The sequence below is a fragment of the Hippopotamus amphibius genome, unplaced genomic scaffold, assembly GCF_030028045.1.
Source record: "Hippopotamus amphibius kiboko isolate mHipAmp2 unplaced genomic scaffold, mHipAmp2.hap2 H_1, whole genome shotgun sequence".
Taxonomy (NCBI): Eukaryota; Metazoa; Chordata; class Mammalia; order Artiodactyla; family Hippopotamidae; genus Hippopotamus; species Hippopotamus amphibius.
In genome coordinates, this window is record NW_026648280.1 from 131531 (window position 1) to 149973 (window position 18443).

Sequence of the window (18443 nt, forward strand, 5' to 3'; positions counted from 1 at the left end):
CTGCATCAGGGAAGTTCTAAATAATTAGAATTCTAATAATTCTGAGTTCTAAATATTTGCATGAATCTTCTTTAATCATCACAAAATCCTATGAGAGTAAATTTAACAAGGCATGTTTTAGAGATAGAAAATTGGAGCACAGAGATAAAATACTAGGAGACAGAGCTCTGAATCTGTCTTCAGTCTATTTAACTTTAAGTCTGAACTTTTAAGCATCATGTCTGTGGTCTGCCTCACTTAGATGGTTGCTTTCCTCTGAAAAGAATTGTTGAGGATTGTGGGAATAAAACATCTAGTGTTGTGAGAACTCTGCTGTTTGGATTATACATTTTCCTATTCAGAACTCCAGTAAGTGTCTTTTGTTAGGGTCTCTTCTTGCCTCCTGTAGATCGTATTCTAGGTGTTGGTTGAGTTTCATATACTTTCATCAGCCTTCTCTGTCTCCCCAACAAAGGACAAGTGTTGTCAATTTCAGGAAGCGTCAGTGGGAGGATATCTGCTCTGTGTTTTGCAATGGGAACATGAGAGAGCTGGACCTGAGTAACAGCAAGCTGAATACTTCATCTATGAAGGAACTCTGTTACAAGCTGAGAAACCCAAGGTGCAAACTCCAAAAACTGACGTAAGTGTGAGACTCCCATGGTTTGAAGAACACAAAAGGAGCATAACCCAACTTTTTTCTTTTGATGACAGCCATGAGTATCTATTGGCCAGAAAGTAAGCTCGGTGCTCAGGAGAATAAAGTAAAGGGGCTTATATTTGTAAAGCTGCTCCTTAGGCAAAGTAGACTGAAATTTTTTTAAAAGATGGCCATCTGCTGGGGCAGTAGGTGGCAAGGTGGTTGGAAGGGATTTGACCATTCTAGAGCAAATTCTTTTAGAGCCATTAACAGCTCAATTATTGTCAGGAATATAGCGTTAGAATTCAATAGTATACGACATTCCCTTGTAAATGGCATGCTTTATTTCTCCTGGGCTTATTTGAACCTGAACCTTCAACAGTTTAGGTATCGCAACAATGACTCAGGTGGTGGGTTTTGACATCACCTGTATAGGAAGTTGTACAGTGTGATTTCCTGAGAGGAAGTACCCACAAAACATAGAAGATGGACTAATTAGGGTACTATTGTGAAAAGTGATTCAAAAAAATTCATCTCATATTTTAACTAAAAAATGGCAATCTGTCTTGCACTAGAGATACATGTAGACAGACTACTTTTTCCTTAAGATGTTTGAGGAGGACTGCTTTTTGAGCTAAAAATGGAGGAACAGAAAATTTCTAGAGCATGAGGGGGCGAAGTGCTTAAGAAGAGCCAAAGGTATGTGGTATCCATGAGACGTGTTCTATGTCTTAAGGAAAGGTGGGGTTTCTGTGGTGTAGCATGTATTTATTCAATATTGAGCATCTCTTATCTGTTCTGAGGTTCTAGCAGTGAACAGACCAGGTTATTCTTGCCTTCATGGAGCTTACATTGTGTAGGAGAAACAAACTTAAATAATCAGGATGGTATATGAGATGGTGACATCTCCCAAAGCAGAAGGAAATCAGTTCAGCAACTCAGAAAGGGTGTGAAAGAGGGATGCTTTGCATTTTTAGATAGGGTTGGCTCCTCTGCCTCACCTACCTACCTAAAACATATTTGAGTAAAGATCTATACATTGGATACGAAGCTTAATTTGGGATTGAAACATAGAGGTCCTATAGCATGCTGCAAGTAGAAATGACAGGATCTCAAATCTGGCTTAAAGATAGGGATGAATTAGCAGATGGAGGCTGACCTTGAAGGAGAAGCATGGAAGAAATGAACGGATAGAGGACATAGAGAGTAATACTTAGAGTTGCATTTGAGGTGGAATGTGGTTCGATGCTCTGGCACCTAGGACAACTAACTACCCTACTCTCCCTCCACCATTCTCAAGGTCATGACTCAAGGTCTAAAAATCAGATGCAGGCAGTGATTCAAGGAGTTAAGAGCAGAAGTCTTGGCAATGATGTTTCTCCTCAAACTTCTATGTATTGAGTGAACTGAATCAAATACACGGAAGGGAGGCTTAAACAGCTTTTGGCATCGTTTTCCTTTCTTTATCCCCCATTTTGGTTCTGTCAGTTAGTTCTCAAGATAAGGAAAAATAAGTTCAAGAAACAACAGGAGAGATTTGTTCTCACCAGTCCTCTCTGTGTTGTTTGGTGGGGGCGCCACCTCCCTAGAAGAGTAGGCAGCCCCAGGACATCTTAATGGTAGATTTGGGGAGGAGCAGGGAGAGGATGGATTCCCAAGTTCATACATCCAACTAAGCATAGTGATCCTTTGGGAGTATATTTGAGATTGCCTTTTCAACGTTTTAGTGCCATGACTCAGATCAATTTTGGACTCCTCTTATATCTTGTACATCATCCTTGAGGTTGTGTACGTGTGTTAGAAAGGCAAGATGAGGAAGCAGTCTTCTCTCCCAAAACTTTCGCACTGCCTCCCTTCCTCAGGTGCAAATCCATGTCTCCCGTGAAGATTCTGAGGGAGCTTGTCATTGTGCTTCACGGTAACCACAAGCTGACCCATCTGGACCTGAGCTCTAACAACCTAGGAATTACTGTGTCCAAGGTGATTTTTAGAAGTTTGAGGCACTCCGCCTGCAACCTCAAGTATCTGTGGTGAGTCTTTGCTTCTCCAGATCTGTCCCCAAGATCTGGGGTAGGTTTGATTCACTGGGAGGATAAGGGTCAACACTGCAGAAAAAGGATACAGAGAAAGACTAGCAAAGGGGGAAAATGCATGGGTGTAGAGCAGTGGTTCTCAGATTTTAACGCATATCACACTCACTCAAGGGGGTGTGTTAAAATACAGGTTCCTGGAATCCACCCCCAGGATCCAGCAGGTCTGCCGTGGGGCCTGATAATTGACATTTTTTAAAATAAATTTATTTATTTATTTATGTATTGGCTGTGTTGGGTTTTCATTGCTGCACGTGGGCTTTCTCTAGTTGCAGCGGGTGGGGGCTACTCTTCATTGTGGTGCACAGGCTTCTCACTGAGGTGGCTTCTCTTGTTGCAGAGCACGGGCTCTAGGCACGTGGGCTTCAGCAGTTGCAGCACGTGGGCTCAATAGTTGTGGCTCACGGGCTTAGTTGCTCTGTGGCATGTGGGATCCTCCCAGAGCAGGGATGGAACCCGTGTCCCCTGTATTGGCAGGCAAATTCTTAACCACTGTAGCACCAGGAAAGTCCCTAATTAGCATTTCTAACAGGCTCTGGGGTGATGCTGGACCGCGGACTACACTTTGAGTAGCACTGACTTGGAAGAGAGTGGCCATCCTGCCTTTGAAGGGATGAGGAACAGGGAGAAACCAGCTCTTGTTCATGGAGCAAGGGGGTCTCTAAACAAAGACCACTCTTCCCAGGAGTAACTGCCTACCCTGGGGCCTCTTCGATAGGTTGGAGTCGTGTGGCCTCACCTCTGGGCTTTGCCATCAGCTCTTTACGGAACTCAGCAAGAACTCAAGTCTGAACTTCCTCAGCCTGGGGGACAATGATCTCTCTAATGGAGAGCTGAAAAGACTGCAGGGGTCCCTCGGGACGTCCAAGTGCCCCCTGAAGGAGCTGTCGTAAGTCTCACCACCTTTTCAGAAATACCTCCTCTGCAAGTTTGAGTGGCGGCGTGAGGTGGCAGCGGGATGATGTCTGGGGAGCCTTGGAGATCCCCCGGTTGTGTTTACCTGTCACACGGACACAGTTCTTGTCATCTCCATTCTTCCCACCTTTCTCCTTAGGGCTCTGTCTCAGCCAGCGCTGCCCTCACCTTGATTTGGGGCATCTTGACCATCAGCTTCTTTTGCATAACCTCCTTAGGCTTCTGCCAACCTCCTCGAAACGCAGTGGTTTTCAAGGAGGGACGGTTTTGTCCCCACCGGGGACATTAGGCAGTGTCTGGACACAGGCTTGGTTTTCACCCTTGGGGAGGGGAGAATGCTCCTGGCATCTAGTGCGTAAAGACCAGGTACGATCAGTATCCTACAGAGCGCTGGAGCCCCCCCACCCCCAACCGCCACCAATCAAGAATGCTCTGGGCCAAAGGTCGGTAGGTCTGAGATAGAGAATTATTACCTTTATCCACCTTATTCTCCTTCTTGAAGATTTTGTCCTTTATCCAACTTAATCTTTCATGATGTGGGGTCCCAGACGTGTGGCCCACGGGACTGAGAGGTTGAGAAGGAGAAAGGAAACCAGGCATCGCGGAGGCTCACCTTGCATCTTCCCCTCCCGCAGGCTGGAGAAGTGCAGCCTGTCGGTGGCCAGCTGTCAGGACCTGGCCCTGCTTCTCACCAGCACCCGGGGAATGACCCGACTGTGCCTGGGACTTAATCAGCTCCGAGATGATGGTGTGCGGCTGCTGTGTGCTTCCCTGACTCACCCCGAGTGTGTCTTAGAGAGACTGGAGTAAGTTCTTCCGCGCTCGGTGCCTGGAGATGACCCTCCGCGGGGGTGGGCGTTGAGGAAGACGCTGGCTCCTTCACCTGCTGGATCTGTTCACATCACTGAAAACTGACATTCCTGGGGCAGTTACTCAGTGTGGCAGGCGTTGCTCTAAACATAGACTGAGTAGCACTCAGATATTTTTAAGAACTTTTATTGAGATATAATTGACATACAATAAACTGAATATATTTAGTGTACAATTTGATTTTTTTTTCTTATTAGTAATGTACATATGGCAATCCCAATCTCCCAGTTCATCCCACCCCAACCTCCCCCTCTTCTTCCCGACTTGGTGTCCATATGTTTGTTCTCTACATCTGTGTCTCTATTTCTGCCTTGCAAACCAGTTGACCTGTACCATTTTTCTAGATTCCACATATATGCATTAATATACGATATTTGTTTTTCTGACTCACTTCACTCTGTATGATAGTCTGTAGGTCCATCCACGTCTCTACAAATGTCCCAATTTCATTCCTTTTTATGGCTGAGCGCCCCAGATTCCTTGAATCAGTCTCTGGAGATTGTGCCAAGAAATTCAATTTTAACAAGGAGGCCAGCAAGTTATTTTTTTAATATTTATTTATTTGGTTGTGCTGGGTCTTAGTTGTGGCATTCAGGATCTTTTAGTTGAGCTTTAGTTGCAGGATGCAGGATCTTTTAGTTGCGGCATGTGGGATTTAGTTCCCTGACCAGGGATTGAGGCCAGGCCCCCTGCACTGGGAGTGTGGAATCCCAGCCGCTGTACCACCAGGGAAGTCCCAGGACACCAGGAAATGATGGTACTTTAGTCAACTGATACCTGAGCTCCTATCTGCAGATATACAGCTGGTACCAAGGTTGGGGGGGTGGTTAAGATAGACAAGCTTCCTGCCTGTGTGGAGGATGCAGTTTTAGGAATGAGATACAAACAACCAACAATAGTTCCGATGTGAAAAAAAGAAGTGGAATAAATAGACAACAGTTGATGGGGTTGGTTTCTCCTAAGGTCTTCTCCCACCAATCCACCTGAGGAGGTGATGATTGAAGCAGAGACCTGAAGAAAGTCAGGGAGGAAGCCACAGGCAGAAGGAACAGGAGGGCAAGGGTCCTGAGGTTGCAATGAGCTTGGAGGTGTTGTAGGAACGAGAAAACTCACATGACTGGAGTCCCGTGAGTGAGGGGATAACAGGAGAAGACGAAGCTGCAGAGGTGGGAAGATGCCTGAATACGCCCAGGCGCTGTAGGAATGTGTGGTTTTGTTTGGAGGTTTGACAGTGACAGGCTCTGAAAGATTACTCAGGCTGCTCTAGAAGGATGGACTATAATGGGGAACAGAAGGATGAGAAGAAGCAGATGTCTGTACCCCAGGCAAGAGGCTAAGAGAGAGCTGGCTTGGATGAGGTGGTCGGACTTAAGGGTATATGTGAAGGTGGAGCCGTGGGAACTTGCTGATGGAGTAGGGGTGGTTTAGAAGGGAGAGGAAGCAAGAAGGCCTCCAGGTGATGGGCGTGGGCTGCTGGGTGAGGGATGCTGTCATTTCCTGACACGGTGAAGACTGGCTTGTGTGTGAGGAGTTTGTATTGGGCATAGGAGCGTGGAACGCCCGTGAAATAGCTATGCAGAGATGTTACCTGAGCAGGTGTAGATGGGACTGTAGGACTCAAGAGGGTCCATGGGTAGGGATGAGATGTAGTGGTGGATGCCAAGCTGATTGTATAGATGTCTTCTTCTGCAGCTACACTCTGCGTCTCAGGGGCACGGGTGGAACTGAGTTTTCCTGGGGTTGGATATTGCTCCGGTGAGTATAGAAGACTGGAAAAGGCCAAGGTTCTTGAGGTGCACCCAAAGTGGTGATTACGGTGGAAGACCATAGAGTCTGAGCAAGAAACCAGTGATTAGTACTCCCCTGGCCCTGAGCCTCAAAGAACCAGAATGTTAACAGGAGTTAATACATATATAATAAGAACTAGTATTACACAGGTGCAATTGTTATGTTTACAAAGTATTATAAAATAATATGTAATATAACTTATACCGCATACTTTAATATATTACATTTACTATGATACATATTAATATGAGGGTGAGTCAAAACTTATCCACACGCTGGCTGTAGAATTTACAGTTTTAGTATAACAGGAGTGCGGATAATTTTTGAGTCACCCTCATATATTACATTTACTATGATGTATATTAATATATAATGTATACCATATGCTTTATATTATTTTATTGTTTTTGGCCATGACTTGTGGCTTGTGGGATCTTAGTTTCCCAACCAGGGATCAAACCCGGGCCACAACAGTGAAAGCGCCAAGTCCTAACCGCTGGGCCACCAGGGACAGTACTTTCATATAGTACGTTTACTATGACATATATTGATGTTAGTAGTATATAATAAGATGACACCTAGAACAGTAACAGCTGAGCGTCCTTTGAACCCACGTCTGTCTGGCTCCAGCACCTGGGGCTCATCCCCAGCTGCCTCAAAGCTATTTAAAATACTTCCCCTTCATTTACAATTTTTACTTAAATATTAAAACTCTTACATTAAACTTTATTTTTTTGACAAACACAAAGCTGCACATACTTAATCTATACAATTTGGTGAGTTTGGGGATAAACACACAGTAGTGAAGCCATCACCACCATCAAGGCCAGGAATGAATCCATCACTCCCAAAGTTTCCTCCCGCCTCCTTTATTATTTTCTTAGTGTGTGGTAACATTTAACATAGGATCTAACAATAATTTTAAGTTTGCAGTGCAGTTTTGTTCGCTGTAGGCATGGTCTGGGCAGTAGAGTAGATCTTCAGAACTTACTTATCTCCTGTAACTGAAACCTTTTATCCTTTGACCGTCATTCCTTTATTTTTTTAACCCAATCATGGATGACTAGCACATCCTTGATGTGCTCATTGCATCAATCTGGAACAAGAAAGGACAAGTAAACACAGATGCTTGGTGTGTCCTGGACTGGGGTCCAGGGAGAGCCCGTGGGTGACCTGGAAGGGGGGGCCTCGTGTCGGGCTGCTTTCCTGAGCATTTGTCTCTGTGGTTCTGACCCCCACAGGCTCTGGTCCTGCCAGCTTCGTGCACCCAGTTGCAGGTATTTGTCAGACGCTCTCCTCCAGAACAAGAGCCTGACACACCTGAATCTGCGGAAGAACAACCTGGGAGATGAGGGGGTGAAGTTTCTGTGTGAGGCCCTGAGTCGTCCAGATTGTAACCTGCAGAACCTGATGTAAGTTGCATCACTTCTCTCTGGGGTACTGGCTGAGAGGAGAGTCATGTGACTTGACCTGAGATCCAGATGGGGTTTTAGTCCTGGGCGTGGTAGCTGGTCCACATAGAGAGGCTATTGGTTTTGATGGAGGTGGGAGCCTGTGGGTGGGTATTGGTGCTGGAGGGGAGAAGATGAGATGACTGTTGAGGACAAATCACAGTGGTCTTGGGGGTTCCCAAGACCACCCTATGGGTCTGATGACTCACTGGGAGGACGCAAAGAACTCAGCGTACAGTCGTATTCATGGCTGTGGTTTATTTATGTGAAGGGAGACAAAGCAAAATCAGCAGAGGGAAAAAGTGCATGGGGTGAGGTCCCAGGGATTCTCACCCAGTGGAATCAGCCAGGACACACGGAATTCTCCCAGCAAAGGGCTGTGGCAATGCACGTGAAATGCTGTGTACCAGGGATGCTCAAGACAGACTCAGTACTCGGGACTTTGGGTGCCAGTTGTGTGGACACCTCTGCCTACCATGTACCAAGGTTCTAGACTTCCACAGGGAAAACATGTGTTCAGCATAAACCACATGGTTTGCACAGCTTAGGCACAGTGAGTCACTCTGAGCAGGGAATCGGGGGAACTCTCCTGAAATCCAGGTTCCCAGTCAGCAGCCAAGGGCCACACTAGCCTTGCCAGCAGGGCTTTCTCAGGACAGGGCTCAGGGATGCTAGGCTAGCTCTTTCCTATAAAATGTGCTTTCCCATGTCTGACACAGGATAGAAGTCTGAAATGAGCTTTGAGTCTCCGCAGTTTGCCAATCGTAATGGAAATGATTTTGTATATTATGTATGTAGTAAATTCATGTTTTCAACAATATAGTCCATGTCAATCTCAAAAAGGCTCATGACCCCCAATTGGAATATAGGTAGCAGTGGGAGGACAGCCAAATAACTACCGACATAGGCTACTAAGAACACTGGGACCTTTGTCTGTACCATTAAATTTAACTTGAATAATATCAGGAATAATTTAATGATCTAAAGTGCAGCTGATCCAAAATTAAACAAAATGGAATATTTTTGCAGTGGTTCTATCGGTAAGTAAATTCACAGGATTAAAGGTTACTAGGCTGTCATTCGGACGACATTTAGGTATACACAGTAGCCAAAAGTTTTAAGAAATTTTACAAAGATAATTATTCAATCATTTAAAAAATCTATGTCAAAAACTTCTGTGCTTCACGGTAACTCTTCTCAAGTATCATTTGAAGATTTTATTATTTTGAGATTTAACCCAGACTAAAATGTTATATTTTTAAAGACATTGAAATGGTTACAGCTGTAGTATTTTGTATTTGTCTAAAGCTTTTATCTTTTTTCAAAGATAGTGTTTTCATGTAAGTTTCTCTGATCCAATATAAATATTTCTTAGTTTGGGTATTTGTAGACCATAAGTTTCTCAGATTATGTAATGGGTTATATTTGTTTTAGTTAAAATATCTAAAAACAGATTGTAAAAAGTTAGTTACCTTGCCCAGTACGACAGCAGTAGCCACAGTTGCCTAGATTTAAATTAAGATTAAATAGAATGAAAAATTCAGTCCCCCTGTGAAACTAACTACATTTGAAGAGTCATGGGTGGCCGGTGGCTGTTGTAGTGGACAGTATAGCTTTAGAGCGTTTCCATCACCTCCCAGAAAGTTCTGTTGCGCTTTGCTGATTCCACGGACACCAAAGGGTAGATGAAGCCACCTTCCACCAGTGTTTCCCTGCCACTCGGTTCCCCTCCACGGAGGCCACCCATGCTCTCATCATCATTTTTTTAATCCTTCCATAGATCTTTTGTGCATATATGTGTTTATAAACTAAGCATTTATGAATATGAAAATGTGCATCCCGGATAGCGTATCTGAGAATATTCCACATCCGTACATAACGACTTTAACCCTTTTATGACTGTGTAGTAATTTATTGAATGAGCATTCTATTCACATAATAAGCGCTCTGGTTATTTCCAGTTTTGTAAAATGGTTATAACAGTTGTTCAGTGTATCGGTGTACCGTTACCATTTTGGACACGTGTAAATACACTTGTAGGATAGGTTCCTAGGAATAGAAGGCCTGGGTCAAAAGGTATCAGCAATCAAATTTATTTTTTGTTGGGCCATTCTCTTAAAATTTTTATTGGAGTATAGTTGATTGACAATGTTGTGTTAGTTTCCATGTACAGCAAAGTGAATCAGTTATATTCACTCTTTTAGATTCTTTTCCCGTATAGGTCATTGCAGAGTATTGAGCAGACTTCCCTGTACTGTGCAGCAGGTCCTTATTAATTCTCTATTGTATATATGGTCGTGTGTGTATGTCAGTCCCAATCTCCCAATATATTCCTCTCCCCCTTCCTCCCTGGTAACCGTAGGTTTGTTTTCCACACCTGTGATCCTATTTCTGTTTTGTGAATAAGTTCATTTGTACCCTGTTTTTTAGATTCCACCTATCAATGATGTCTTAAGAGATCTGTCTTTCTCTGTCTGACTTACTTCCCTCAGTATGACAGTCAACATTCACACACATTGCCCCATCGGCCTCCACTGACATTACCACCAGCCAAGAGCACCTGTTATCCACACCTTCACGTACAGTGTCACCAAAGCTCCTTGATCTATGTCCATCTGAGAGGTAGGAAAATAACCTATTCTTATTCTTCCACGGAAATACTGAAACTTTGACAAGAGAAGAGAGTAGTGTACAATCTCCATGACCCAGCTTCAACAAGTTGAACAGTCTCCTTTCATCTAAACCCCCACGCTTACTTTGGGTTCAGCCCCAGGTGTCACATCCCTTCCTCAGTAAACTCGAAGTCCTTGTATAATTGCAAACTCAAAGACCAGGTATATTTGCATCTCTGTGAATAAGAATGGAGTTGACCAGCTTTCAAATGTTGAAAGCCCTTTGTGCAAACTTGCAAATGAAAAACCTTTGATAAAACTTGATGACTGATTTTTTTCCCTATTGGGTTTTTGGGTTGTTTTCTTCCTACTGACTTGAAGGCATTCTTCACTACAGAAATGGAGCCATTTGAGGTGTAATCTGAATAGATTGTTTATCTTGTTGGCAGTTCCCTTAGACTTGGCTCTTGAGAGTTTTAACCATGTGGACATTTTTCAGGAAGCCCAACTTTCCTTTTATGTCTTCAGGATTTTTGCCTTATGTACACACCTTCTCCTCCTTAAGGTGTCACTTTTGAGTTATTCAGTGTCTCTCTGCTCCCCTTCTGTGGGTCTGAGTGTCTGTTCTCTTTCATCTCTGTCTCTCTCTCTCTTAACTTGCCCCTCCTTTAATTCTCTCTCTCTCTCTCTCCAGGTATTTACCTGGATTACTCATCTTGAACTTAATTGTTATAATAATTCATTCTCAGGAATTTAGATCTGCCCTTAGGTGAGAGTCCTGCTGTCTTTTTCAGCTCACATGTTGAGCTCAAAGCTTGCAAAACCATGTTTTCTGATAGCAAAAGAGTCTGGGTGCTCTGGGAGTCAGTGTCACAGAGAGAAGCCCTTCACACGACAAGCGTGTCGATGGCCTGGGGAGGGAGAGGGCTGCAGGGCTGTTTCTTCTTTCTTCCTTTCACAGGTAAATAAAGCGCCCAGGGGTTCAGACCTCCTAACCAGCACCCTCCTCTTTCTAGGACTCGGGAGAAGAAGTCTGGTTTTGGCATCTTTCTTCCTTAGAAGAAAGGGAGGTGGGCTGGAACATACGGAGGAGACTCAGGCTGCAAGGATGACTTTTCCCTCCTTTGTATGTTTTTTACTTGGCAGCTTGTCAGATTGTTCTTTCACGGTGGAGGGCTGTCGGCAGCTTGCCCACGCCCTCAAGCAAAATCATCGTGTGAAAATCCTGGATGTTGGGAAAAATGATGCTCAGGATGGTGGGGTGAGAGAGCTGTGCAGGATTCTGAAACGTCCAGATTGTGTGCTGGAGACACTTGGGTGAGTTGATGCTTTTCTTCCTTTTATTGACTTATTTCTTGGTTACTTTTTATTCTGATGATATATTGAATTTACAGAAAAGGTACAAAAGTGGTACAAAGAACTACCATTAAACTTTTAACTAAATTCAGCGATAGTTTACATTCTGCCTGAAAGATTTCATTTGTAACCTCTCATCTCTCATCTACCTGTATCTATCTATCTCTGTCTATTATATATGGGTTTACGTATCTATCATCTATGTATACATCTATTATCTATGGATATATCTATCAATCCCTATCTATCTACCTACCTGTCTATCACTATGTATTTACCTGTTATCTATCTATAGCAAGAGTCCGTGCTTTTCTTTTTGTAGGAAGTCCCCTGTCTCTACTCTTTGGCTGGGGAGGGAATAATAAATGGTTATTTGAGGGGTGGGAGTTAAGAAGTTGGGAAATGATGGACACATCTTCCTTTTAAAAATACCTTCTGCTTGGCAGTAAGCTCCAAGTTTGGAGAAAGTGTTTAACTCTTATTAGCCCCATCCTTGGTCTACTATGAATATTCTTCCTTTTAATCGGTTCATATTGGATAGTAGGTGCTTGGGGGAGGGGGGTGTTGCATGTTTCCTACCCCGCGAGTCTTTCCAATCTGAGGGGAAGACTGATTGTAACCACAATGTGATGCATTTGCTCCGCAGACTGAGGTGGCTTGGCCTCAAGTAGTAGGATGTTTGGCGAAATGTGGCTCAAATGATAGCCATTTTTCACATAGGCAGTGGTCCTAGCTGTTCTCACAAACTGCTTAGGAGCTTGGGGAAAACTGTACTGAGGAGCTCTGGTCTTGAGATGTTCCTTAAAACTTGAGTTCTTGCCGCCATCAGCAAGTCCCCAAAAAGAATGGGGAGGGAAAGCTCTTGGCAGAGGGTGACAGCCTATATAAGAGCTCAGAGGTGGATTTTGCAGGGAAATTTAATAACATGTGGCTGGAACCCAGTGATGGGCGTGGGGAAGGGGCATAGACCTATGTAGGAAAAAATTCTGTAGGGCAAGGTATCGTTTGCGTGCTTACTACGTGCTTGGAAATGGGAAGCAGGTTACATTCACCCATTCACACTCCAGCATGGAGGCAAGAGGCGGTTAGTCCTTTTAAACCCATTTTACTGATGAAGAAACTGAGGCTAGGAGCTCACTTAGCTAAAATAAAGATGGGGACAGGGACCTGATCCAAGTCTGACTCAGAAGGCAATTCCTTTTTCTTCCAGCTTTGTTGTGATATAGTGGATATATAACATTGTAAAATTTTAAGGTGTACAACCTTTGGATTTGATACATTCATCTATTGCAAAGTGATTACCACCCTAGCTTTAGGTAATACCACCATCCCATCACGGAATTGCCCTCCTCTTGGTGGTGAGAACATTTAAGATTTATGCTTTTAATAACTTTCAAGTATATAAGACAGTATTACTAACTGTAGCCACCATGCTGTACATTTGATCCCCAGAGATTATTCATCTTATAACTGGAAGTTTGTACCTTTGGACCAGTATCTCACCTTTTCCCCCTTTCCTCAACCCTGGAAACCACCATTCTACTCTGTTTCTTTGAGTTTGGCTTTTTCAGGTCCCACATATACGTGATGTCATATAGTCATTGTCTTTCTCTGTGGAAATCCTGCCGTTTGTGACAACACGGATGTACGTTGAGGGCATTACGCCAATTGAAATAAGTCAGAAGCCAATTGTTTTTCACCACAGTCCTAACCTTTGAGAAGCATCTTTAGGTGCAATATTCTTTATCCTGTAGGTAAAGGAGACGCCACCAGATTGATACAAGTCAATCAGGGTCATAGTTATGCTTTAAAAATGATAAGGGTCTTGCCCCCTCTCTCTCTAAGTGCTTCTCCCCAGAGGCAGAAAGAGTAACACATTTGTCAACAGTTACTGCATTGTCTTCAACGATGAATTCTTTCCTTTAGCACTTGTTGTAAGGCTGGTTTGGTGGTGCTGAATTCTCTTAACTTTTGCTTGTCTGGAAAGCTTTTGATTTCTCCCTCAAATCTGAATGAGATTCTTGCTGGAATTCTTTCCTGATACACAGTTTACTTTCATCTAGTCTCGTTCTCCAGTGCTGCAGCCTTGAAGCAGCTCCCTGCAGGTCCCACATTTGTGTACACAGGGTTCCTTCTTTACCCTGTAGACCGGGGTTTCTCAGTCTCAGCTGTGCTGATACTTAGGGCTGGGTGATCCTTGGTGGTGGAGGGCTGTCCTGTGCACCATCCCTGACCTCTACCCACCAGATGCCATTAGCACCTCCCCTGTCTTAAGTCATCACCAAATCTCCGTGGGGAAAAAACACCCCTGAGAGAGAAACACTGGCCTAGAAGACTAGAGGAATACTATTAAAGGAACACTATTAAGGCCAATGGTATATAATATAATGGTAGAAGCCCTGCTGGGTGCGTCAGACCTGAGAGGTTGGTACACACCTGCTTGACACTGGAACCTGTGTTCTTCTCACCATGCTCTTCCCGTCCATCAAATCGTACCTTTATCCTGAAGCATCCCCTGGAATCTACCCGACCTCTTCCAACCTACAGGAATGTATCCCTTCCCTCTACTCTTTGGGCATCAAATTTTGCATGTATAACCACACACAACATTTCTTTATAGACTTAGATGGAAATTTCTGCTGTGTTAAACTGATGTAATACATTGTCTCTTTTGTCTTTGTATCCCTAGTAGTGAGCCAACCCTGTTTTCAGATGTTTGTATTGTTAAATTTAGAAATAAGATAGAAAAAGTGTAAAGAAGAGATAGTAATGCTATTTTAGTCCTTTCCAGGGCCTTTTAAATGAACACATCCACTTTATACTAAAATTGTTTCTTTCACATTTGGACAGGCTGAACTTCAGTTTCCTCATTTGTCAAATGGGGTTTAAGATATCCTCTGCCTTACATAGGATTGGTATACAGATTCAACGCGTTACGTGTCAGCACTTGGAAAAGTGCCTGGTGTGTGTTAGCCAGTGTGTTTCAGTATTGCATTTCCCCCTAAATCTCGAATCACTTTTATCTCTAATTTCTCAGTCATGGTGGACCATCTTTCACGCTTCTGTCCCACCCACCTCTAGGTTGGAGAAATGCAATTTGACATCTGACTGCTGCTGGCCTCTGGCCTCTGTTCTCAGGAGCAGTAAAAGCCTGGTTAATCTGAACCTTCTAGGAAATGACCTGGGGCCAGAGGGAGTCAACACGCTGTGGACGTCCCTGAAAAAATCCACGTGCAAACTACGGAAACTCGGGTAATCCCCGCTGACCCGGGGAAGCAGCGGCCGAGGTGGAGACGGATGGGATGATGTTCTCACGTGCATCCAGGTTACCCTGCATTCAGTGTCCTGGGGCAGTGATGGCCAGCAGAACTTTCAGTGACGAAGGAGGTGGTCTGTATCTGTATTTTCCAATAGAGTGGGCTCTAGCCGTGTGCAGGTACTGGGCACTTGAAATGTGGTTCGTGTGACAGAGGAACTGAATTTTTAACTTTCTTTAGGTGGAATTAACTTAAATGGCCACGTGTGGCTACTGACTACCGTACTGGATGGTGCAGTCTCATAGATGTGTGGGTGTTTTGGCAACGAGTCCCCTCAATTTTCTCATTCTAGTACCTACTCTGTCTCACTCCACATTCACTCAACAGCTTCCTTTTCAGTGATGACTATGGGCCAAACGCCGGCGTGGTCGTCAGTGGCAAACCACTGGCCATGAGCCTTGTCCTCAGGGGTGTGGATTCCTCTTAGGGAGATGGCAAATCTGAGGCATGGAAAAGCAGTGTTAGTTGCCGTGCGTGCTCTGAAGGAAACTCCAGGATGTGGTGCAGAAACCAAGGGTGAGCAGGGTAGTAAGGGAAGGCATGTCTGCGGTGGCGTCGTTGATCTTGAGTCCCAATGAGGCTGGAAGGGAGGAATCTGTGTATCAGGAGGGGAACGTGAACAGTGACTGGAGGCGAGGAATAGTGTGTTCTGAGGAGGCTGGAGTAGCATAGGCAAAGGCTCTGAGGTTGGACCAACCTTGGTGTTACCCCTGGAGGCACTGAAGAGCATTTAATTAAAACACTCTCCGCCTTGTTCCGTATTCTGGGGATGAGGTCAGAAAGGTAAGCAGTGGTTTTATTTATTTATTTATTTTCTAAAAAGACATTAAACGAAGCACATGTCAGCAGAAGTCATCTTGGATACCCAGGAATCTTGCCTATTTGGGGAAATTGGTCAAAAATCTGTACACTGAGGATTTTATCTTCCCAACTTCACATCTAAGTCGTACATTTTTAAAAATTGAAGGACAGTTGATTTACAATGTTGTATTAGTTTCAGGTATAAAGCACAGTGATTCAGTTATACACACTGTATCTACATCTATTCTTTTTCAGATTCTTTTCCTTTATAGGTTATTACAAAATACTGAGTATAGTTCTCTATGCTATGCAATAGGTCCTTGCTTATTTTATATATAGTAGTGTGTATATGTTAATCCCAAGCTCCTAATTTATCCCTCCCCCCCTTTCCCCTTTGGTAACCGCACAGTTTTTGTCTGTAGGTCTATTTCTGTTTTCTAAATATATAAGTTTGTGTGTGTGTATATACACACACATATATGTATATACATGTATATTTTTTTAAGATTCCACATATAAGTGGTATCATATTTTTGTCTTTCTCTGTCTGGCTTATTTCACTTAGTATGATCATGTCTAGGTCCATCCATGTTGCTGCAAGTGGCATTATTTCCTTCCTTTTCATGGCTGAGTAATATTCCATTGTGTACACATGTGCCGTATCTTCTTTATCCATTCCTCTGTCGATGGGCATTTAGGTTGCTTCCATGCCTTGGCTGTTGTAAATAGTGCTGCTATAAACATTGGGGTGCATTATCTTTTTTTAATTTAATTTAATTTTTATCTATTTGGCTGCATTTTGTCTTCATTGCTGCATGCAGGCTTTCTCTAGTTGTGTCCAGCGGGGCTACTCTTCATTGCAGTGTGTGGGCTTCTCAGTGCAGTGGCTTCCCTTGTTGTAGAGCATGGGCTCTAGGCATACAGGCTTCAGTAGTTGCAATACATGGGCTCAGTAGTTGTGGCTTGCGGGCTCTAGAGCACAGCCTTAGTAGTTGTGTTGCACGGGCTTAGTTGCTCCGCAGCATGTGGGATCTTTCCAGACCGGAGCTCAAACCAGTGTCCCCTGCATTGGCAGGTGGATTCTTAACCACTGTGCCACCAGGTAAGTCCTCTTTTTGAACTAGAGTTCTGTCTGGATATAGATCCAGGGGTAGGATCCTAGAATCAGATGGTAAGTCTAGTTTTTAAAGGAACCTCCACACTGTTCTCCATAGTGGCTGCACCGATTTTAAGTCCTGCATTTTTAAAAGTTCTGGGATGCTGCACCACGGATGGGCAGGTCTCCCCTTACTAATTTTGAGTGTGTGTGATTCGAGTTGTACAGGGGACTTCTGACTGGGTACCCAGACTCTAAGCTCAAAGAAGAGTATGTTAAGGCTTTGTCTAAACTGTTAAACATATGTTAATAATGCAAATGAGAGGAATCAGATTTATATATGGTGACGATGAGTTACCCTGTCCTATGTTTATTTCACCATCTTTCCCAGGGGTTTCCCATCTTTTCCCTCTTGTGGTCATGCCTTTCTATGGAAAGGGGTTCTTGTGCTTTCAGATCCCCTTCCCAATCTCTCTGGGTGAAGCTGGAGGTAGAGATAAACCAGTATGAGGGTAAACCAGAGTTAGCTTTTCTACAGGATGCCTGTCTCATCCTCTCATATCTTCCTCTTCTCTTCTCTTCTCCTTCTGTCTCTATTTTTTGTAGGCTTGAAAAAGACTTGTACTCTGCAGTGAGAGCAGAGCTGGAGAAACTACAGGAGAAGGGGTCCTTTTTGAGAATCAAGACTCAGTGGGATTTTAATGACCCTGAAGACAGATGGTGGTGGTGATCCAATGGTGAGATGCCACAGCTTTCCCACGGAACGTCCTTGGAGTGCCACCACTGGGAGTCCCTGACCCACGTGTCGCTCGGGAGTTACTGTTCACAGGGACAAACGAGCCATTACCTCTGGGGTGCTCGTGCGCAGTTTCTCATAGGCAGCGTATTAAGTACCCAATCTCCAGAGTCCTAACCTGTATTTAGCCCAAGATCCTACATTGCCTCTACCTTAAGTTTTTTCTTTTCCCCACCTTGGTGTAATGATTTTTTCATTCTTGGGGCTGTTAAGAGGATTCAATAAAGCAAAGGATGTAAAAATGTCTTAAGCCAAAACTTTATTACTCATGGATTGAGAGGTGGGATAGATGTCATAATTCCATAATTATTATATCGTGATGAAATAAGCCTGATGGACATCTAGACTGATTCTTAATATGCAAAGAGACCCAATTTGGGCCTTTGCTTCTACCTTCGAATGATCCTTGGCTGTGTTACATCTAAAACGTAATTCACTGACCTGAAAATACTGAGGAGCATGGATCCCACACAGGATATGGTGTGAAATCGATGCTGGCATGCATTGAAATGTCTATGAAGAACAGGGACTTACCAGATGGTCATTTCCTCTCTTGCCCTAACACCGAGATTGTTTCTTACCCTGTTATTCAACAAGCAAAAGCTACCAGAAGTCGTCTCAGGGAATAGCTGGATATTTTATTTTGAATTTCATGGTTCATAAAACACCTTCATGGTGTGTCTGAATCCTCAAAACCCTCCAGGTAGGGACATCCCTACTTCACGGATTTGA

At 43.8% G+C, this 18443-nt stretch overlaps 1 protein-coding gene across 1 annotated transcript in view; it reads left to right on the forward strand.

Moving 5' to 3' along the window:
- The window catches only part of NLRP13 (NLR family pyrin domain containing 13), a 32384-nt gene extending 17427 nt beyond the window's left edge, over positions 1–14957 (forward strand). The window contains exons 7-12 of the mRNA XM_057719693.1: positions 455–622; positions 2482–2649; positions 4260–4430; positions 7524–7694; positions 11492–11662; positions 14783–14957. Coding sequence (XP_057575676.1) covers positions 455–622; positions 2482–2649; positions 4260–4430; positions 7524–7694; positions 11492–11662; positions 14783–14957 — 1024 coding nt within the window. The remainder of the gene's footprint in view (positions 1–454; positions 623–2481; positions 2650–4259; positions 4431–7523; positions 7695–11491; positions 11663–14782) is intronic.
- Positions 14958–18443: the final 3486 nt, after the last annotated feature.